We start from the raw sequence: 23,613 nt of genomic DNA, 5'->3' as shown, positions 1-23,613 counted from the left end.
TATATATATATATTATATTATTTTTTTCTCTCTCTTTTTTTTTTTTATTATTAAAACTTTTGTTTTATTTTAGGTTTTACGTACATGTTATCAGTGAAAATAAATATTATGAATGCTGGGTTATAATTATATACATATATGCATACGTATTGATAAGTAATATAGATGAGATTTGTTTTATCGTTATAAATATATAAGTATATATTATCAATAGGAATTCCAATTATAGCTTGTCTTTGAATATATATATATATATATATATATGTGCGTGTAATGGTAAATATGACGACTTATTTTACGAGTCACTTGCATTATCAATGGAAGTGAGTGTTATAAATATCGCCTACTTTACAACATGCGTGTATATATATTGGTAAACATAAGTGAAAATTATATGTATTGTTATAGATGTTGTTTGTTTACAGATGGATAGCAAAAGTATTTGGTTTCGTGAGTGGCGTACAGGTGCTTTACAGTTCTACGGTGCGGATTGCTATTCCTTGGACTAAAAAAAAAATTCTTTCGATGTCTGTCAGGTTTTTGTAAACGAACATGCATGGAAGGATTTTCTGCAGAGATTCAAAATGCTCTGTGGATTCCTCGTGAAACGTCTGGACAACACCTACATGTTCTTCCATCCGTCGTTCAGAGAATGGTTGATGAATTCGCCATCAGTTCTGTACACACCTACAAAAATAGTTAATATATACATATATTATATATTTTTTTTTTTTTATATATATGTTTCATTCGGACCTGTTCCTTGTATGAATACTGTATCTCTGTATATAGTATAATATATATAATATGTTATGATTACGTTAGTTGTTATTTACTATATATATTTGCCTTAACTCTCTCCCTTTTTTTTTTTTTTTTTTATTAGTACCTAACATTGCTATTATGATGCTGTATTACATTGTATTGGCTATTATTTGTATGTGCGCGCGACGAATTTTTCAACATGGTCGCTTGCGTATATCGTTTGTTTAATGTCAACAGTAGCGTGTTGTTGAAATAGTTAATTTGTTAATTATTATAATTTATTTTGTAGTGTTTCTGTAATATTGTTTGTGTTTCATGATATTGTGTGTGTGTCAATACTGTGTGCTACCTTAGTGCGATAGCATGGATTGTGTTGTTTTCGAATTTCGATAGTCATTGTTTTGATTATACGTGACTCGCATTTATATAAATCTCGTTTAATTTAGTTAATGTTTTTTTTTTTCGTCTTTTTTTTGTGTATTGTGTTACCAGTTATTTTGTGTAACGTAACTTTATTCCTTTGCACCGAGTTCAGTCATGTTGTTAATATTTAGTTAGTCTATCTTGATTAATTTCTAACCTATTCCTGTGTTTATTAACCTTTCTTATTTTCCCTATTAATTTATTATTGCATGTACTTGCTATTTGCTATTATTTTGTGTATGATATGAGTTAGTTCCCTTATTAGTGATTAAAATCTACTTGTTAGATTAACATTGTCTGTAATTCTTCAGATTCTACTCTTTCGATGTTGCATCACTTACCTAGATCATTCCCACAACATCATCTGATTCTTCGATATGCCTTGGATACTTACTACGGTTGTCTTCAATCGTCTTATATCTGTGGCCATAATGGTACTGTTTAGTTTATTTAGTTTAATATGTGTATAATGCATTGTGTGTGCGACCGCTATTGTGTATTACAAAATCCACTTCTACATGTTAGATATAATAATATAACAATACTACGTAGATTAATACATAATAAGATATCCTTTTACTTTCAATTAATCTATCTTAATTATTTTCTAACCACTTTCTACACTTATCAGCTATTTTATTTCTTCTTGTTAATCTGCGACATTCATGCATGTACACTACCTTGTATGGTGATTAATTGTTCACGAGGTAAGTTGCACTTCCACTGTTTTAGTTATTCGTTGAACTAACACGTTTTACATTCAAACAGTAATCGGAGCATTTGTAATAAACTTCTTTTTCTTTTCAGGTTTCCGCCATCTGTGTTGTTCGACGAACAGTGCCATGCTTCCATAGTATTGTTATAACATTTAGTACTGTTGTATTTTGCATTAAGGCAGTTGAAGTTAATTTGTTCATTTATTTTTCAGCTGGCTGTTGTACATGGTGTTTCGCAAACCGAGATCCATAACCTATTTTGCACGTAAACCTTCTCGTATGATGATTACTTGTTCACAAGGTAACTTTCACTTTCACTCTTTTAATTTTTATTGAATCAACACGTTGTATATTCAAACAATAATTGGAGTACACCTGATAATTTTCTTTTTTTTTCTTTTAGGTTTTTGCTATCTGTATTATTCGACCAACAGTGTCACACTTCCTTTTGATTTATCCACAATATAGTTATAACACTTAGTAACCTTGTATTTTGCACTGAGACAATTGAGACTAATTTATTCACTTATTTTAGGTAGCTGTCATACATTATGTTCCGCGAACAACGATCCATAACCTATACTTACACGTACACTTTCTTGTTTGTTGATCACTTGTTCACAAGGTAACTTTCACTTTCACTCTTTTAATTATTTATTGAATCAACACGTTTTATATTCAAACAATAATTAGAGTACACATAATAATTTTTCCTTTTCTCTTTTAGGTGTTCGATATCTGTATTATTCGACGAACAGCACTACAACATACACTACTGCACTACGTTGCCCACTGAAATCACTTTATTCATTGCTTATTTCGGTTATGCGCTAGTTTTAGCTTGTTTAAGTGCACCGTTCGCGGAATCCCTTTTACTTCAATCTTGACGTTCTGGTTCTGCAAGATTTCTAGCAGCTTGTATGGTCCAGTATATTGATCGGAGAATTTTCCTTTACTAGGTTCTTTTAGTAGATATATCGAATCTCCTGTTTTAAAATCTTGAGGGTTAATTCGTCGATCGTTAGTCTTAGTTTGGATTTTATCAAATTTTCTCTTGCCATTCGTTGTACAGTGTTAATTTTATTGAACAGATCTTCGAGATATTCTGCGCATGTTGGTTCCGTGTTCTCTTCGATTGTTACTTCACCAATAGGTTCTCTGGCTAGATGTCCGAAACTAATTTGTGCGGGGAGAATTTCGTTCCTTTCCTTCATTTTAGTTTTTATTTTGCGCCAAGACACAGGTTTACTGACATTGATCCAATTATCCAATTGCTTGCTAATAGCATTTAAGATACAAATTTTTGAGAGTGCCGCAGCCATATTAACCCAAAAATATTTTGTATATAGTATAGTGTGATACCATCCATATTTTCCTGGGGGAATCATAAGATCAGCACTACTTACTATGTTACCTACGTCAAATATTAGATGTAGTAACCAATAAAGTATTTTTAATCCAATTATAATCCAATGGCTAGCGTATTTATTCAAGTTTTTATATATATCTTCGACTGGTGATTCCCTGTTTTCTCCCTTTTGATTTCTTTGAGCTCGTTGAACTTGCGTTTCTTCAGCTTGAAAATGTTTAGAATCCTTTTCCTTAGTTACCCTTTTTTCTTCTTCATTTATTTTATTCGCAGCACCTTTATTTTTCTCTACCTTTTCAGGATGAATAGTTTTACTGGAAGTGCTTATTATAATTAAATTATTATTTATTTGTATGGAACGTTTAGGAATATTTTTGGTAGATTTGGAATTATTCTTTGAATTTTTATTACAAACCTTTTTGCTTATAGATTCTGTTTTGGATTTAGGGATAGCTATATTTTTATTTTCTATAGTGTAATCTTCCTTGCAATTTAATGATTTGGCTTTGAGTTCGATAAAGTTTCCTTCTGATGGTTTTATAGAAGTTTTTGAGTGAGATGTACTCGCTATCTCTTTTCCTATTATGGTTGAAACATTCACGAAATTCGTGGAGTCTTGCTTTTGTATCTTTACCAAGTCGAACGTGGAGAGGCGATTTGCACTTCCCAGCGGGTCCAATATCTCTGTGATGTTAGGCAGTGGATAAGCATTGCCTGTCGTCTCGTCGTTCAATTTCCTAGTTTCTGCTTTGTCTGAAAGTTCTTTGGCACTAATATTATTTATCTTGTTTGGTAACTCAGAAAATTTCTCACTCATGATCCTGTCTATGGCACCGTGCGTCCTTTTATTATTTAACGTGACATTATCCCTTATCACAGCAACGGAATGGTGTTTGCATTGAAAAGTTGATTGGTTGAAATGATCAGCATCTCTCTATTGATTTAGATCTCTATCGAGGTATTTATTTATGCGTTTTTCTTCCCAAGTTATTGCTCTTGTTTCTTTCCTGACATTTACTTCTATTCCCGGGTTGTTTAGATGTTTCTGCGACGGCGGTACAAATCTCCAGTCCTGGCGGTTGTTTACAGTATAGATACTATTGTATGGTGGATGAGCGTTGTTTTGGTTATAATTATCCGAAGGTGTCGGACGTTGGTATCGAATTCTATTGTTCACTTGTTTTAATTCTCGTGTTGCTTTCACGGCTTGGCGGTACGCATCGTCCAAGGATTGGTATCCTGCTATCTTTACTTGGGAGCCCCTTAACGAAAGCTTCCCTCGTGTCTCGATCTATCCTATCTTGAAATACGGTGCCGTACTCGTACCTTTCCCCGTTCATTATCGCCAGCCTGAGATCTTTGACGCGTTCTATGTAGTCCAAAATATCTTCTCCCGGTCGTTGAAATATTGTAGCTAATTCCCCTTTATATTCGTTAACCGTTTTTCCCGGACCGAACATATCTTTTAATTTATTCCCGAAATCGTTTGAACTTATTACTTCTGTGTCTTCTACGGCGAGAAACGCGTGTCCGCGAAGCTTATTCGTTAATAATTTTACTAACTGAGATTCTTGATGCCTAGGAACCATGTTTCGTGCACGCTCGCATGCTCTTAAAAATCGAAATACCGAGGGTCGATGTCCGTCGAACACTGGTACTGTCTCTATTGCATCTTTTAACTTAATTGATTGGGGATTAACTTCTATCGGTACTGTCGCTTGGGAAATTATCGGCGATGATACGGGTGTCTTGATTTCCTTTTTTATTTTCAGTGAACGCACATCGTCTTGTAATTTATTCATTGCTGTACTCATGTCGCGAAAATTCGCATCCCATGCTTTAAGTTTTTCCGATAACATCAAGATCATGCCTTTGTCCAACGATTCTAATTTAGTCGACATTATTTCTTAGGTATATATTTTATCGATAATCGTGACAACTTTAATCCCTTGTGGAGCGAATCGAACCGTTTAAACCAACTTTAATCCTCCGTGGAGCGTATCCCACCGCTGCCACCAAAAATTTATTACTTTACTCTGTTACGTATCTATTTGTTTAAATCGATCAAATCTAAAGTTAAATTTTACTGAAAATTTTTTTTTTATAGTTTGAGTTTTGAATTTAATCGGAAGGGAAATAAATTGAAATGATATTATTGTGTGTTTTAATACTGATTTAGATTTCTAATTAATACGGTAGTTGCTGCCACCAGAAATAGTCTAAGGACTATTTCAAAATATTTTATTTTTATTATTTTCTTTTACGTTTAATGGGTAGCGTTAACTGACGCTTAATGCAACTGGTAAACGAATTCCACTTTTCGGCTAACCTGCTATGCGCAGGGATACTAGCACGGGAGAGGATTAAAGCTGGGTACTATAAATATTTTTCCTCGTTGAACGGATTTTTATTTGAATGTAAAATGGCTTAGGTTATTATATATATATTTTATTAGCTAGATATATATATTTTAGCGTTGCTGGATTGGATAGGAATGTGAGATTTTTCGTTGTTTTATATAAATTTATTTTTACGTTTGACTTCTTCTTCTCTTTTAATTTCGCTGTAGTAGTTTGCCGTTAGAACCGAAATTCAATTCATTTACTACGATGGATTCTGTCACCACGATTTTCTTGCCTTTTGAGTTTAATAATCGAGGATGATTCTAACGATCCTCTCTGTGTGGGACTCGTGTGATTTCGCAAGCCTTGCCCAAAGACGGGTAATATTTTACCAACAGTGGGAGGAGGAATGCGAAGATCGATGGGTGTTTTCGATAATCGAAAACACCGTTTGCACAAGCCAACACAGCGAACGATCCTTTGGTTAAATTCTCGAAGGGAAATTGTTCTGTTATATCTCTCTTGCAATCGCATGCAATGATGACAAGAATATCGGTTAATAGCAATGCCGGTATTGTTCTTAATTTTCGATTGACCCCGACGATGTATTTAATAGTCCTTTCTGTGCGGGACTTGTGTGATTTCGCAAGCCTTGCCCAAAGACGGGTAATATTTTACCAACAATGGGAGGAGGAATGCGAAGATCAGTGGATATTTCAGTAGCTGAAAACACCGTTCGCACAAGCCGACACAGCGGACAACTCTTTTGTTAAAAGTTTAAACAATGATTCTATCTTCAAAACCGTTCACGAAAATAAAACGAAATCGATGATAGGAAGTTCTAATTCAATTCTCGAGGGCAACGAGATTACCAGAGAAGAAGGAAATTTTCAAAATTAATTTTCTTACCTTGAGGAGTAGGTGCTGTCTGGTGCCATTGCCTCAGCCGCTCCGGTGGTCGTCAAAGTTTTGTTGGGTTTATTATTTGAACTCGAATATAGTTTACTATCAACTCTTACTTTATTTATCTATTTTAATACAGACTGAGCAATTCACTTAGCTGGATTAATACCGCAATTACAATGCGCGTTTGTGTTTAAACGATGAAATGAGGACTTCAAAGATAAAATTTTCTTTTTACTTAGTCGCGACTCTCTTTTCTTGACCGAAAAACTAAAGACCCCGAAACGCAAAATACTATACAAAATTTCTAAACGCAGTGACGAGCGCAATAACGAACGTAGTAATAAATTAATAATGGGCCGTAATAACAAACGATCACAAGAATTATGAACAAACTAATGAGCGAAGAATAATGAGCCGTAAGGAATGAACACTATAAAAAATGAACGAACGCAAATTATAAGAAGAATGGACACTATAATAATGAACAAAGAATAATGAACCGTAATAAGAATGTTCACCAGAATAATAATGAGCGCTGCGCTATGTTGCTACGCTTATTTATAATGCCATCCCCCACGGGGTGGTGGTCCACTGGGGGTACGCTTCCGTGGGAATCGGGATGTTGCAGTTTGGGTTTCTTGGAATCGTACGTGACAAAATGTAAATTCCATATTTCGACTTAGTTTTTATCAGTCCTGTGTTTCTGCTGAGCTAGCGTCTAGGAGATTTTGAAGCATTCCACGCTGATCTAGTCCTTTCCGCGAGAAACTTCCACGTGCTGTACCGTGGGAATTACCGGTGTTTCTTCGGCGCGTGCAAGGGCTGGCGGCCGCAGCATCATTATCACTTCGATGCTCGCTCGGGCAACACGCGCGACATCCGCTGCTCTCCCACAACAAGGACCTCCTTCTTTGAGTTATTTTTCGTAAGTTTGGATATTCGCATATTCTGGTTGTTTTTTGCGATTTTAATGTTTTTTCCCTTTTTGTTGTTCCCCTAGGCTTCGGTGATCGACGTTCGGACAATGTTTGCGAAGGCATTTCCATCAGAGGTTCCTTATTATTATTATTTTTAGATGTATTTTGTTTTTATGTACGATGTATATATATATATATATATATATATGTCGGATCACGATTCGAATTTTGGGCGCGCGACGACTCTTCATGTGGACTAGGCATCGTTTCACAAAGCCGAGATTATTTACACGTATATACAGGTCTATCACTAAGCTTAACAAGTAATAAGTACAACTAATAATAAGTCTAACAAACACTAAGCCTAATGAATAATACGATCTACGAATAATTAAATTAAATAATACTATTAGCAATGTTTGAGTTCAAACGAATCCACGGTCACCGGGATAACTCCTTACTAAGCGAAACTAACTTAGACGCAAATGCGATCGTCGAAAATGCTCGATGTATCACTCTCCAAGGCAATCGCAAGAATGCCAGCCTCGTGGAGATTTTTTCTCCCTGTACGATTGCATTTTGTTTTCTATACCCGTTTGGAAGCATCGAGAAGGTTCCAAACGCCGTTGCTAGGCACACTCGTTGGAAGCATCGAGAAAGTTCCAAACGCCGTTGCTAGGCAGTTTCTGCCTGGAGTTTTGATTACTAATGCAATGTATGTCCCATTGCATCGGCACCTCCGAGGCAACATCACACGTGGCTAGGCCCGCTCTCGAGGCCGCATGCCGCCACAACCACATTTCTCGGAAAACACATACAACCACTCCAGACCTCCGTTAGATAAAACATCCATCCCGTGACCGTGGCTACGTTCAGCGACCGATTGTCACCTCGAACCCAATCTCGCTTATTACAAATCTTAAGCAATTACAACTATAATAAAATCTAGGCTAAGGTACTAGAGGATGTTCCCAAAATTTCCAAGGAAAGGCTTCGGCTTTCCTTTCATCTCCGACATATATATATATTTTTTAAATGTGTTATCTATTTTATGTACGTTAAATATATTTAATTTTATATTTCCCCCCTTTTTAATTAATTATATATATATATATATATTTTTACATTTGTAGTTGCGCATAGAATTTATTAAAGAAAAGTGTTAACAATGTGTTTTCGTGATTTGTTTCTCACGCCTGACTGCCATTAATCCCTAATATACCTGTCGCCATGACGCGTGTAAATCCAACATGGCTGCTCATAAATGTCATCAGCAAAGTTTTAGTGACGGCTCTTTAGTTTTGTTTGATATCGAAGTAATTTTTCGTCTGTCGCTCGTTTTTCCTTATTCTACCGCAATTAGAACATTTATTTATTAATATTGTTTTAAAGTATAACTCGTGTGAATATACGTATATATATATGTTTATGTTGTGTGTCACTTCAGTATAGCTAATGTTTTGTAATTCTTCGATTGCGTTATTTATTGCTTTGAGTAGTTTATTTTATAGAGTATTCGATAATATAAAACATATGCACTCACACATATATATATATATATTTATATACGTATTTATATGCATATTTCTCTTGCCCATGTAGTGTTCATACGAAATGAAATGTTAATTATTTATTTTATATTAATTTCTTTTAATAAGATAGAACACGCACACGCACACGTATATATGTATATATTTCTGGCAAAGTGATTTTCATTTAGATTCTTTAGTGATATAGTGTTGTGTATTTGAGGTTATGTGTCAATCATTTGATTTCATATATACATATATATCTTGTATTGTGACAACATAGTATTGAAGGTTTTGTTTCTAGATTATTGTGCGTTTAATGTGTGTTTACATATTTGTGTTTGATGGTAGAATTTCTGTACCCAATTCCTCAAGTCGTTGCGCTGTTAATTGTTTTGAGCGTTTGGGCTATCGTCAGGTTGTCGCTTAGTCCCAAGTGTTGCGTTGTGTGTTCTATAGTAGTTTTAGTTTAGAAAATAGATTATTTATATGTTTATGTAGAGACATGCATGTTTCGTAATGTAGTTCTTATTTTATAATTCTTTACTGGAACGTAAACTAGTTTTAAATATGTATCTTAGATTATCGATTTGAATCAATAATGTAGAATGAGCATACATAGATTTTTATATGTTTGCATAGAGACATGCATGTTTCGCAGTGTAGTTCTTGTTTTATAATTCTTTACTGGAACGTAAGCTAACTTTAAATATGTATCTTAGATTATCGATTTGAATCAATAACGTAGAATGCGCATACATTAATAGTAGTTTAGTTTATAGATTTTTTATATGTTTGCGTAGAGACATGCATGTTTCGTAATGTAGTTCTTATTTTGTAATTCTTTACCGGAATGTAGGCTAGTTTTAAGTATGTATCTTAGATTATCAATTTGAATCAATAATGTAGAAAGAGCATACATTAATAGTAGTTTAGTTTAGAATATAATTTATATATTTATATATAGACATGCATGTTTCGTAATGTAGTTCTTATTTTATAATTCTTTACCGGAATGTAGGCTAGTTTTAAGTATGCATCTGTTTGATAGAATGCGCACACATATATATATGTTTCTGACAATGTAACTTTTATTTCTTTAATAATTCAATATTGTATGTTTTATGTATTCGTTAGACTATTAGTTTTTGACTTCGTATATACTTATATTTCATAAATTGTTAATATAGTATTGGAAGCACTGTCTCTAATATTTACTAGTTTATTACATGTCTAGCATTAGTGTTTATACTTATATGTAACTCTCCAAGTTGATTGATTAAAATATATTTATATATACATGTATTTCTGGCGTTTCAATTATTTCCCCTTTTGTAGCTTTCTTATTTCCCGGTTTATTTGTTTGGTTCGTAACTCGTTCAATCCATTAGCTGGTTTTATTTGTTTTATTTTATACTGGTTGGATTTATTAGTCGCCCTCGTTTTGTTAATCCTTCCTTTAGTTTCGTAGCGCCGTGCGTTCGTTTGTGCATTCAAATCCTTATTCGCGCGTTTTGTATAGAATAGTTTTCTTGTTCTTGTTACGGCGCGTGCGGAGCGCGGGACGTGACACCCCCGCCCTTGGAGTTCAAATTTCCAAAGGAAATTTGACTGATTGTGTCACTGAGTTCGCTCAAGGCGGACGTAGATGTCGTTGGTTGTTGAGTGACTACTGGTGTTGTCGTCCATCGTTCCCAGGATGTTTACTGTTCCAGGGACGATTGTTTTTCCTGTCGCTCTTCTGGCCAATGTGTTCAGGACTGCAGTTTTTCCTGCCGGGAACATGACGTGGTCCCGTAGTGCATCCAGGTTTTTTTTTCGGGATATATATATATATATATATATTTCGCTCGTGGCCAACGACGATGATGCTGAATATCGCCACGTTTGGCGCACGTCCGGGCGGAGTTTCTGTGGTGCGATTCCCTTGCCAAACGGGTAGCTCCGAGTAGCATTTTGTTGTATGTCGTACTTTTACTTGTACCGGAATGCATTTGACTATATGGACCGCTTCTCCTGCGATCAGAGCCATGCGTCCTGGGTTTTGGTTATGGTGTATGCAAATTCGTCGGGCGGTAAGTTTGCCAAGCTTAAAGCATTCTCTATTAGTTTCTTCTGTGTGTTGCGTCTTTGTGTCAGTATATCATGGTATAATGTTGTCATTTGTCGTTTTACTTTCGAGTTTATCAGAAATAAGAATAACTTTTTATTATTATTAATATATGTATAGAAAAAAAGAAAATTTTTATATTTATATATATATATATTATATTATTTTTTTCTCTCTCTTTTTTTTTTTTATTATTAAAACTTTTGTTTTATTTTAGGTTTTACGTACATGTTATCAGTGAAAATAAATATTATGAATGCTGGGTTATAATTATATACATATATGCATACGTATTGATAAGTAATATAGATGAGATTTGTTTTATCGTTATAAATATATAAGTATATATTATCAATAGGAATTCCAATTATAGCTTGTCTTTGAATATATATATATATATATATATATGTGCGTGTAATGGTAAATATGACGACTTATTTTACGAGTCACTTGCATTATCAATGGAAGTGAGTGTTATAAATATCGCCTACTTTACAACATGCGTGTATATATATTGGTAAACATAAGTGAAAATTATATGTATTGTTATAGATGTTGTTTGTTTACAGATGGATAGCAAAAGTATTTGGTTTCGTGAGTGGCGTACAGGTGCTTTACAGTTCTACGGTGCGGATTGCTATTCCTTGGACTAAAAAAAAAATTCTTTCGATGTCTGTCAGGTTTTTGTAAACGAACATGCATGGAAGGATTTTCTGCAGAGATTCAAAATGCTCTGTGGATTCCTCGTGAAACGTCTGGACAACACCTACATGTTCTTCCATCCGTCGTTCAGAGAATGGTTGATGAATTCGCCATCAGTTCTGTACACACCTACAAAAATAGTTAATATATACATATATTATATATTTTTTTTTTTTTATATATATGTTTCATTCGGACCTGTTCCTTGTATGAATACTGTATCTCTGTATATAGTATAATATATATAATATGTTATGATTACGTTAGTTGTTATTTACTATATATATTTGCCTTAACTCTCTCCCTTTTTTTTTTTTTTTTTATTAGTACCTAACATTGCTATTATGATGCTGTATTACATTGTATTGGCTATTATTTGTATGTGCGCGCGACGAATTTTTCAACATGGTCGCTTGCGTATATCGTTTGTTTAATGTCAACAGTAGCGTGTTGTTGAAATAGTTAATTTGTTAATTATTATAATTTATTTTGTAGTGTTTCTGTAATATTGTTTGTGTTTCATGATATTGTGTGTGTGTCAATACTGTGTGCTACCTTAGTGCGATAGCATGGATTGTGTTGTTTTCGAATTTCGATAGTCATTGTTTTGATTATACGTGACTCGCATTTATATAAATCTCGTTTAATTTAGTTAATGTTTTTTTTTTTCGTCTTTTTTTTGTGTATTGTGTTACCAGTTATTTTGTGTAACGTAACTTTATTCCTTTGCACCGAGTTCAGTCATGTTGTTAATATTTAGTTAGTCTATCTTGATTAATTTCTAACCTATTCCTGTGTTTATTAACCTTTCTTATTTTCCCTATTAATTTATTATTGCATGTACTTGCTATTTGCTATTATTTTGTGTATGATATGAGTTAGTTCCCTTATTAGTGATTAAAATCTACTTGTTAGATTAACATTGTCTGTAATTCTTCAGATTCTACTCTTTCGATGTTGCATCACTTACCTAGATCATTCCCACAACATCATCTGATTCTTCGATATGCCTTGGATACTTACTACGGTTGTCTTCAATCGTCTTATATCTGTGGCCATAATGGTACTGTTTAGTTTATTTAGTTTAATATGTGTATAATGCATTGTGTGTGCGACCGCTATTGTGTATTACAAAATCCACTTCTACATGTTAGATATAATAATATAACAATACTACGTAGATTAATACATAATAAGATATCCTTTTACTTTCAATTAATCTATCTTAATTATTTTCTAACCACTTTCTACACTTATCAGCTATTTTATTTCTTCTTGTTAATCTGCGACATTCATGCATGTACACTACCTTGTATGGTGATTAATTGTTCACGAGGTAAGTTGCACTTCCACTGTTTTAGTTATTCGTTGAACTAACACGTTTTACATTCAAACAGTAATCGGAGCATTTGTAATAAACTTCTTTTTCTTTTCAGGTTTCCGCCATCTGTGTTGTTCGACGAACAGTGCCATGCTTCCATAGTATTGTTATAACATTTAGTACTGTTGTATTTTGCATTAAGGCAGTTGAAGTTAATTTGTTCATTTATTTTTCAGCTGGCTGTTGTACATGGTGTTTCGCAAACCGAGATCCATAACCTATTTTGCACGTAAACCTTCTCGTATGATGATTACTTGTTCACAAGGTAACTTTCACTTTCACTCTTTTAATTTTTATTGAATCAACACGTTGTATATTCAAACAATAATTGGAGTACACCTGATAATTTTCTTTTTTTTTCTTTTAGGTTTTTGCTATCTGTATTATTCGACCAACAGTGTCACACTTCCTTTTGATTTATCCACAATATAGTTATAACACTTAGTAACCTTGTATTTTGCACTGAGACAATTGAGACTAATTTATTCACTTATTTTAGGTAGCTGTCATACATTATGTTCCGCGAACAACGATCCATAACCTATACTTACACGTACACTTTCTTGTTTGTTGATCACTTGTTCACAAGGTAACTTTCACTTTCACTCTTTTAATTATTTATTGAATCAACACGTTTTATATTCAAACAATAATTAGAGTACACATAATAATTTTTCCTTTTCTCTTTTAGGTGTTCGATATCTGTATTATTCGACGAACAGCACTACAACATACACTACTGCACTACGTTGCCCACTGAAATCACTTTATTCATTGCTTATTTCGGTTATGCGCTAGTTTTAGCTTGTTTAAGTGCACCGTTCGCGGAATCCCTTTTACTTCAATCTTGACGTTCTGGTTCTGCAAGATTTCTAGCAGCTTGTATGGTCCAGTATATTGATCGGAGAATTTTCCTTTACTAGGTTCTTTTAGTAGATATATCGAATCTCCTGTTTTAAAATCTTGAGGGTTAATTCGTCGATCGTTAGTCTTAGTTTGGATTTTATCAAATTTTCTCTTGCCATTCGTTGTACAGTGTTAATTTTATTGAACAGATCTTCGAGATATTCTGCGCATGTTGGTTCCGTGTTCTCTTCGATTGTTACTTCACCAATAGGTTCTCTGGCTAGATGTCCGAAACTAATTTGTGCGGGGAGAATTTCGTTCCTTTCCTTCATTTTAGTTTTTATTTTGCGCCAAGACACAGGTTTACTGACATTGATCCAATTATCCAATTGCTTGCTAATAGCATTTAAGATACAAATTTTTGAGAGTGCCGCAGCCATATTAACCCAAAAATATTTTGTATATAGTATAGTGTGATACCATCCATATTTTCCTGGGGGAATCATAAGATCAGCACTACTTACTATGTTACCTACGTCAAATATTAGATGTAGTAACCAATAAAGTATTTTTAATCCAATTATAATCCAATGGCTAGCGTATTTATTCAAGTTTTTATATATATCTTCGACTGGTGATTCCCTGTTTTCTCCCTTTTGATTTCTTTGAGCTCGTTGAACTTGCGTTTCTTCAGCTTGAAAATGTTTAGAATCCTTTTCCTTAGTTACCCTTTTTTCTTCTTCATTTATTTTATTCGCAGCACCTTTATTTTTCTCTACCTTTTCAGGATGAATAGTTTTACTGGAAGTGCTTATTATAATTAAATTATTATTTATTTGTATGGAACGTTTAGGAATATTTTTGGTAGATTTGGAATTATTCTTTGAATTTTTATTACAAACCTTTTTGCTTATAGATTCTGTTTTGGATTTAGGGATAGCTATATTTTTATTTTCTATAGTGTAATCTTCCTTGCAATTTAATGATTTGGCTTTGAGTTCGATAAAGTTTCCTTCTGATGGTTTTATAGAAGTTTTTGAGTGAGATGTACTCGCTATCTCTTTTCCTATTATGGTTGAAACATTCACGAAATTCGTGGAGTCTTGCTTTTGTATCTTTACCAAGTCGAACGTGGAGAGGCGATTTGCACTTCCCAGCGGGTCCAATATCTCTGTGATGTTAGGCAGTGGATAAGCATTGCCTGTCGTCTCGTCGTTCAATTTCCTAGTTTCTGCTTTGTCTGAAAGTTCTTTGGCACTAATATTATTTATCTTGTTTGGTAACTCAGAAAATTTCTCACTCATGATCCTGTCTATGGCACCGTGCGTCCTTTTATTATTTAACGTGACATTATCCCTTATCACAGCAACGGAATGGTGTTTGCATTGAAAAGTTGATTGGTTGAAATGATCAGCATCTCTCTATTGATTTAGATCTCTATCGAGGTATTTATTTATGCGTTTTTCTTCCCAAGTTATTGCTCTTGTTTCTTTCCTGACATTTACTTCTATTCCCGGGTTGTTTAGATGTTTCTGCGACGGCGGTACAAATCTCCAGTCCTGGCGGTTGTTTACAGTATAGATACTATTGTATGGTGGATGAGCGTTGTTTTGGTTATAATTATCCGAAGGTGTCGGACGTTGGTATCGAATTCTATTGTTCACTTGTTTTAATTCTCGTGTTGCTTTCACGGCTTGGCGGTACGCATCGTCCAAGGATTGGTATCCTGCTATCTTTACTTGGGAGCCCCTTAACGAAAGCTTCCCTCGTGTCTCGATCTATCCTATCTTGAAATACGGTGCCGTACTCGTACCTTTCCCCGTTCATTATCGCCAGCCTGAGATCTTTGACGCGTTCTATGTAGTCCAAAATATCTTCTCCCGGTCGTTGAAATATTGTAGCTAATTCCCCTTTATATTCGTTAACCGTTTTTCCCGGACCGAACATATCTTTTAATTTATTCCCGAAATCGTTTGAACTTATTACTTCTGTGTCTTCTACGGCGAGAAACGCGTGTCCGCGAAGCTTATTCGTTAATAATTTTACTAACTGAGATTCTTGATGCCTAGGAACCATGTTTCGTGCACGCTCGCATGCTCTTAAAAATCGAAATACCGAGGGTCGATGTCCGTCGAACACTGGTACTGTCTCTATTGCATCTTTTAACTTAATTGATTGGGGATTAACTTCTATCGGTACTGTCGCTTGGGAAATTATCGGCGATGATACGGGTGTCTTGATTTCCTTTTTTATTTTCAGTGAACGCACATCGTCTTGTAATTTATTCATTGCTGTACTCATGTCGCGAAAATTCGCATCCCATGCTTTAAGTTTTTCCGATAACATCAAGATCATGCCTTTGTCCAACGATTCTAATTTAGTCGACATTATTTCTTAGGTATATATTTTATCGATAATCGTGACAACTTTAATCCCTTGTGGAGCGAATCGAACCGTTTAAACCAACTTTAATCCTCCGTGGAGCGTATCCCACCGCTGCCACCAAAAATTTATTACTTTACTCTGTTACGTATCTATTTGTTTAAATCGATCAAATCTAAAGTTAAATTTTACTGAAAATTTTTTTTTTATAGTTTGAGTTTTGAATTTAATCGGAAGGGAAATAAATTGAAATGATATTATTGTGTGTTTTAATACTGATTTAGATTTCTAATTAATACGGTAGTTGCTGCCACCAGAAATAGTCTAAGGACTATTTCAAAATATTTTATTTTTATTATTTTCTTTTACGTTTAATGGGTAGCGTTAACTGACGCTTAATGCAACTGGTAAACGAATTCCACTTTTCGGCTAACCTGCTATGCGCAGGGATACTAGCACGGGAGAGGATTAAAGCTGGGTACTATAAATATTTTTCCTCGTTGAACGGATTTTTATTTGAATGTAAAATGGCTTAGGTTATTATATATATATTTTATTAGCTAGATATATATATTTTAGCGTTGCTGGATTGGATAGGAATGTGAGATTTTTCGTTGTTTTATATAAATTTATTTTTACGTTTGACTTCTTCTTCTCTTTTAATTTCGCTGTAGTAGTTTGCCGTTAGAACCGAAATTCAATTCATTTACTACGATGGATTCTGTCACCACGATTTTCTTGCCTTTTGAGTTTAATAATCGAGGATGATTCTAACGATCCTCTCTGTGTGGGACTCGTGTGATTTCGCAAGCCTTGCCCAAAGACGGGTAATATTTTACCAACAGTGGGAGGAGGAATGCGAAGATCGATGGGTGTTTTCGATAATCGAAAACACCGTTTGCACAAGCCAACACAGCGAACGATCCTTTGGTTAAATTCTCGAAGGGAAATTGTTCTGTTATATCTCTCTTGCAATCGCATGCAATGATGACAAGAATATCGGTTAATAGCAATGCCGGTATTGTTCTTAATTTTCGATTGACCCCGACGATGTATTTAATAGTCCTTTCTGTGCGGGACTTGTGTGATTTCGCAAGCCTTGCCCAAAGACGGGTAATATTTTACCAACAATGGGAGGAGGAATGCGAAGATCAGTGGATATTTCAGTAGCTGAAAACACCGTTCGCACAAGCCGACACAGCGGACAACTCTTTTGTTAAAAGTTTAAACAATGATTCTATCTTCAAAACCGTTCACGAAAATAAAACGAAATCGATGATAGGAAGTTCTAATTCAATTCTCGAGGGCAACGAGATTACCAGAGAAGAAGGAAATTTTCAAAATTAATTTTCTTACCTTGAGGAGTAGGTGCTGTCTGGTGCCATTGCCTCAGCCGCTCCGGTGGTCGTCAAAGTTTTGTTGGGTTTATTATTTGAACTCGAATATAGTTTACTATCAACTCTTACTTTATTTATCTATTTTAATACAGACTGAGCAATTCACTTAGCTGGATTAATACCGCAATTACAATGCGCGTTTGTGTTTAAACGATGAAATGAGGACTTCAAAGATAAAATTTTCTTTTTACTTAGTCGCGACTCTCTTTTCTTGACCGAAAAACTAAAGACCCCGAAACGCAAAATACTATACAAAATTTCTAAACGCAGTGACGAGCGCAATAACGAACGTAGTAATAAATTAATAATGGGCCGTAATAACAAACGATCACAAGAATTATGAACAAACTAATGAGCGAAGAATAATGAGCCGTAAGGAATGAACACTATAAAAAATGAACGAACGCAAATTATAAGAAGAATGGACACTATAATAATGAACAAAGAATAATGAACCGTAATAAGAATGTTCACCAGAATAATAATGAGCGCTGCGCTATGTTGCTACGCTTATTTATAATGCCATCCCCCACGGGGTGGTGGTCCACTGGGGGTACGCTTCCGTGGGAATCGGGATGTTGCAGTTTGGGTTTCTTGGAATCGTACGTGACAAAATGTAAATTCCATATTTCGACTTAGTTTTTATCAGTCCTGTGTTTCTGCTGAGCTAGCGTCTAGGAGATTTTGAAGCATTCCACGCTGATCTAGTCCTTTCCGCGAGAAACTTCCACGTGCTGTACCGTGGGAATTACCGGTGTTTCTTCGGCGCGTGCAAGGGCTGGCGGCCGCAGCATCATTATCACTTCGATGCTCGCTCGGGCAACACGCGCGACATCCGCTGCTCTCCCACAACAAGGACCTCCTTCTTTGAGTTATTTTTCGTAAGTTTGGATATTCGCATATTCTGGTTGTTTTTTGCGATTTTAATGTTTTTTCCCTTTTTGTTGTTCCCCTAGGCTTCGGTGATCGACGTTCGGACAATGTTTGCGAAGGCATTTCCATCAGAGGTTCCTTATTATTATTATTTTTAGATGTATTTTGTTTTTATGTACGATGTATATATATATATATATATATGTCGGATCACGATTCGAATTTTGGGCGCGCGACGACTCTTCATGTGGACTAGCCATCGTTTCACAAAGCCGAGATTATTTACACGTATATACAGGTCTATCACTAAGCTTAACAAGTAATAAGTACAACTAATAATAAGTCTAACAAACACTAAGCCTAATGAATAATACGATCTACGAATAATTAAATTAAATAATACTATTAGCAATGTTTGAGTTCAAACGAATCCACGGTCACCGGGATAACTCCTTACTAAGCGAAACTAACTTAGACGCAAATGCGATCGTCGAAAATGCTCGATGTATCACTCTCCAAGGCAATCGCAAGAATGCCAGCCTCGTGGAGATTTTTTCTCCCTGTACGATTGCATTTTGTTTTCTATACCCGTTTGGAAGCATCGAGAAGGTTCCAAACGCCGTTGCTAGGCACACTCGTTGGAAGCATCGAGAAAGTTCCAAACGCCGTTGCTAGGCAGTTTCTGCCTGGAGTTTTGATTACTAATGCAATGTATGTCCCATTGCATCGGCACCTCCGAGGCAACATCACACGTGGCTAGGCCCGCTCTCGAGGCCGCATGCCGCCACAACCACATTTCTCGGAAAACACATACAACCACTCCAGACCTCCGTTAGATAAAACATCCATCCCGTGACCGTGGCTACGTTCAGCGACCGATTGTCACCTCGAACCCAATCTCGCTTATTACAAATCTTAAGCAATTACAACTATAATAAAATCTAGGCTAAGGTACTAGAGGATGTTCCCAAAATTTCCAAGGAAAGGCTTCGGCTTCCCTTTCATCTCCGACATACATATATATTTTTTAAATGTGTTATCTATTTTATGTACGTTAAATATATTTAATTTTATATTTCCCCCCTTTTTAATTAATTATATATATATATATATATTTTTACATTTGTAGTTGCGCATAGAATTTATTAAAGAAAAGTGTTAACAATGTGTTTTCGTGATTTGTTTCTCACGCCTGACTGCCATTAATCCCTAATATACCTGTCGCCATGACGCGTGTAAATCCAACATGGCTGCTCATAAATGTCATCAGCAAAGTTTTAGTGACGGCTCTTTAGTTTTGTTTGATATCGAAGTAATTTTTCGTCTGTCGCTCGTTTTTCCTTATTCTACCGCAATTAGAACATTTATTTATTAATATTGTTTTAAAGTATAACTCGTGTGAATATACGTATATATATATGTTTATGTTGTGTGTCACTTCAGTATAGCTAATGTTTTGTAATTCTTCGATTGCGTTATTTATTGCTTTGAGTAGTTTATTTTATAGAGTATTCGATAATATAAAACATATGCACTCACACATATATATATATATATTTATATACGTATTTATATGCATATTTCTCTTGCCCATGTAGTGTTCATACGAAATGAAATGTTAATTATTTATTTTATATTAATTTCTTTTAATAAGATAGAACACGCACACGCACACGTATATATGTATATATTTCTGGCAAAGTGATTTTCATTTAGATTCTTTAGTGATATAGTGTTGTGTATTTGAGGTTATGTGTCAATCATTTGATTTCATATATACATATATATCTTGTATTGTGACAACATAGTATTGAAGGTTTTGTTTCTAGATTATTGTGCGTTTAATGTGTGTTTACATATTTGTGTTTGATGGTAGAATTTCTGTACCCAATTCCTCAAGTCGTTGCGCTGTTAATTGTTTTGAGCGTTTGGGCTATCGACAGGTTGTCGCTTAGTCCCAAGTGTTGCGTTGTGTGTTCTATAGTAGTTTTAGTTTAGAAAATAGATTATTTATATGTTTATGTAGAGACATGCATGTTTCGTAATGTAGTTCTTATTTTATAATTCTTTACTGGAACGTAAACTAGTTTTAAATATGTATCTTAGATTATCGATTTGAATCAATAATGTAGAATGAGCATACATAGATTTTTATATGTTTGCATAGAGACATGCATGTTTCGCAGTGTAGTTCTTGTTTTATAATTCTTTACTGGAACGTAAGCTAACTTTAAATATGTATCTTAGATTATCGATTTGAATCAATAACGTAGAATGCGCATACATTAATAGTAGTTTAGTTTATAGATTTTTTATATGTTTGCGTAGAGACATGCATGTTTCGTAATGTAGTTCTTATTTTGTAATTCTTTACCGGAATGTAGGCTAGTTTTAAGTATGTATCTTAGATTATCAATTTGAATCAATAATGTAGAAAGAGCATACATTAATAGTAGTTTAGTTTAGAATATAATTTATATATTTATATATAGACATGCATGTTTCGTAATGTAGTTCTTATTTTATAATTCTTTACCGGAATGTAGGCTAGTTTTAAGTATGCATCTGTTTGATAGAATGCGCACACATATATATATGTTTCTGACAATGTAACTTTTATTTCTTTAATAATTCAATATTGTATGTTTTATGTATTCGTTAGACTATTAGTTTTTGACTTCGTATATACTTATATTTCATAAATTGTTAATATAGTATTGGAAGCACTGTCTCTAATATTTACTAGTTTATTACATGTCTAGCATTAGTGTTTATACTTATATGTAACTCTCCAAGTTGATTGATTAAAATATATTTATATATACATGTATTTCTGGCGTTTCAATTATTTCCCCTTTTGTAGCTTTCTTATTTCCCGGTTTATTTGTTTGGTTCGTAACTCGTTCAATCCATTAGCTGGTTTTATTTGTTTTATTTTATACTGGTTGGATTTATTAGTCGCCCTCGTTTTGTTAATCCTTCCTTTAGTTTCGTAGCGCCGTGCGTTCGTTTGTGCATTCAAATCCTTATTCGCGCGTTTTGTATAGAATAGTTTTCTTGTTCTTGTTACGGCGCGTGCGGAGCGCGGGACGTGACACCCCCGCCCTTGGAGTTCAAATTTCCAAAGGAAATTTGACTGATTGTGTCACTGAGTTCGCTCAAGGCGGACGTAGATGTCGTTGGTTGTTGAGTGACTACTGGTGTTGTCGTCCATCGTTCCCAGGATGTTTACTGTTCCAGGGACGATTGTTTTTCCTGTCGCTCTTCTGGCCAATGTGTTCAGGACTGCAGTTTTTCCTGCCGGGAACATGACGTGGTCCCGTAGTGCATCCAGGTTTTTTTTTCGGGATATATATATATATATATATATATTTCGCTCGTGGCCAACGACGATGATGCTGAATATCGCCACGTTTGGCGCACGTCCGGGCGGAGTTTCTGTGGTGCGATTCCCTTGCCAAACGGGTAGCTCCGAGTAGCATTTTGTTGTATGTCGTACTTTTACTTGTACCGGAATGCATTTGACTATATGGACCGCTTCTCCTGCGATCAGAGCCATGCGTCCTGGGTTTTGGTTATGGTGTATGCAAATTCGTCGGGCGGTAAGTTTGCCAAGCTTAAAGCATTCTCTATTAGTTTCTTCTGTGTGTTGCGTCTTTGTGTCAGTATATCATGGTATAATGTTGTCATTTGTCGTTTTACTTTCGAGTTTATCAGAAATAAGAATAACTTTTTATTATTATTAATATATGTATAGAAAAAAAGAAAATTTTTATATTTATATATATATATATATATTATATTATTTTTTTCTCTCTCTTTTTTTTTTTTATTATTAAAACTTTTGTTTTATTTTAGGTTTTACGTACATGTTATCAGTGAAAATAAATATTATGAATGCTGGGTTATAATTATATACATATATGCATACGTATTGATAAGTAATATAGATGAGATTTGTTTTATCGTTATAAATATATAAGTATATATTATCAATAGGAATTCCAATTATAGCTTGTCTTTGAATATATATATATATATATATATGTGCGTGTAATGGTAAATATGACGACTTATTTTACGAGTCACTTGCATTATCAATGGAAGTGAGTGTTATAAATATCGCCTACTTTACAACATGCGTGTATATATATTGGTAAACATAAGTGAAAATTATATGTATTGTTATAGATGTTGTTTGTTTACAGATGGATAGCAAAAGTATTTGGTTTCGTGAGTGGCGTACAGGTGCTTTACAGTTCTACGGTGCGGATTGCTATTCCTTGGACTAAAAAAAAAATTCTTTCGATGTCTGTCAGGTTTTTGTAAACGAACATGCATGGAAGGATTTTCTGCAGAGATTCAAAATGCTCTCTGGATTCCTCGTGAAACGTCTGGACAACACCTACATGTTCTTCCATCCGTCGTTCAGAGAATGGTTGATGAATTCGCCATCAGTTCTGTACACACCTACAAAAATAGTTAATATATACATATATTATATATTTTTTTTTTTTTATATATATGTTTCATTCGGACCTGTTCCTTGTATGAATACTGTATCTCTGTATATAGTATAATATATATAATATGTTATGATTACGTTAGTTGTTATTTACTATATATATTTGCCTTAACTCTCTCCCTTTTTTTTTTTTTTTTTTATTAGTACCTAACATTGCTATTATGATGCTGTATTACATTGTATTGGCTATTATTTGTATGTGCGCGCGACGAATTTTTCAACATGGTCGCTTGCGTATATCGTTTGTTTAATGTCAACAGTAGCGTGTTGTTGAAATAGTTAATTTGTTAATTATTATAATTTATTTTGTAGTGTTTCTGTAATATTGTTTGTGTTTCATGATATTGTGTGTGTGTCAATACTGTGTGCTACCTTAGTGCGATAGCATGGATTGTGTTGTTTTCGAATTTCGATAGTCATTGTTTTGATT

The 23,613-nt window shown here is 34.5% G+C and overlaps 1 protein-coding gene and 2 long non-coding RNA genes across 17 annotated transcripts; 1 reads left to right on the top strand and 2 right to left on the bottom strand.

Moving 5' to 3' along the window:
• Positions 1-955: 955 nt before the first annotated feature.
• Positions 956-2,117, bottom strand: LOC143303745 (uncharacterized). Its single transcript, XR_013060346.1, has 2 exons — positions 1,869-2,117; positions 956-1,608 (listed from the first exon to the last, which is right to left on the bottom strand). It is a non-coding gene; the product is annotated as an uncharacterized LOC143303745 (long non-coding RNA).
• On the top strand, positions 1,506-23,260 carry LOC143303742 (uncharacterized). 15 transcript variants are annotated; one of them, XM_076625441.1, is made up of 13 exons: positions 1,607-1,895; positions 1,996-2,041; positions 2,117-2,205; positions 2,308-2,529; positions 2,632-7,446; positions 7,522-11,042; positions 11,295-11,544; positions 11,647-13,115; positions 13,216-13,261; positions 13,337-18,666; positions 18,742-22,260; positions 22,517-22,764; positions 22,867-23,260. In XM_076625441.1, the coding sequence occupies exons 1-4, from the start codon at positions 1,649-1,651 to the stop codon at positions 2,370-2,372; spliced, it is 447 nt and encodes a 148-aa protein (XP_076481556.1). In that variant the 5' UTR covers positions 1,607-1,648; the 3' UTR covers positions 2,373-2,529; positions 2,632-7,446; positions 7,522-11,042; positions 11,295-11,544; positions 11,647-13,115; positions 13,216-13,261; positions 13,337-18,666; positions 18,742-22,260; positions 22,517-22,764; positions 22,867-23,260. The 15 variants fall into 15 exon arrangements, with proteins under 15 accessions (XP_076481569.1, XP_076481562.1, XP_076481556.1 ...); XM_076625448.1 differs by having other exon boundaries at positions 2,308-7,446; positions 11,647-12,240; positions 12,720-12,842; XM_076625446.1 differs by having other exon boundaries at positions 2,308-7,446; positions 11,647-12,240; positions 12,720-13,115.
• Positions 22,822-23,329, bottom strand: LOC143303746 (uncharacterized). Its single transcript, XR_013060347.1, has 2 exons — positions 23,198-23,329; positions 22,822-23,128 (listed from the first exon to the last, which is right to left on the bottom strand). It is a non-coding gene; the product is annotated as an uncharacterized LOC143303746 (long non-coding RNA).
• Positions 23,330-23,613: the final 284 nt, after the last annotated feature.

This window comes from Bombus vancouverensis, chromosome 16 (assembly GCF_051014615.1).
Source record: "Bombus vancouverensis nearcticus chromosome 16, iyBomVanc1_principal, whole genome shotgun sequence".
In the NCBI taxonomy this organism is placed as follows: Eukaryota; Metazoa; Arthropoda; class Insecta; order Hymenoptera; family Apidae; genus Bombus; species Bombus vancouverensis.
The sequence above is the reverse complement of the archived record's forward strand: the minus strand, read 5'-3'. Positions and strand labels throughout refer to the sequence as shown.

What these genes read in the sequence shown, in the direction of transcription:
- LOC143303742 (XM_076625447.1), top strand. Translation starts at nt 1,649, where the DNA reads ATGTGTATAATGCATTGTGTGTGCGACCGCTATTGTGTATTACAAAAT. An exon ending in GGTGATTAATTGTTCACGAG is followed by an intron (nt 1,896 to 1,995) that starts GTAAGTTGCACT and finishes TTTTCTTTTCAG; the next exon opens with GTTTCCGCCATCTGTGTTGT. An exon ending in GATGATTACTTGTTCACAAG is followed by an intron (nt 2,206 to 2,307) that starts GTAACTTTCACT and finishes TTTTTCTTTTAG; the next exon opens with GTTTTTGCTATCTGTATTAT.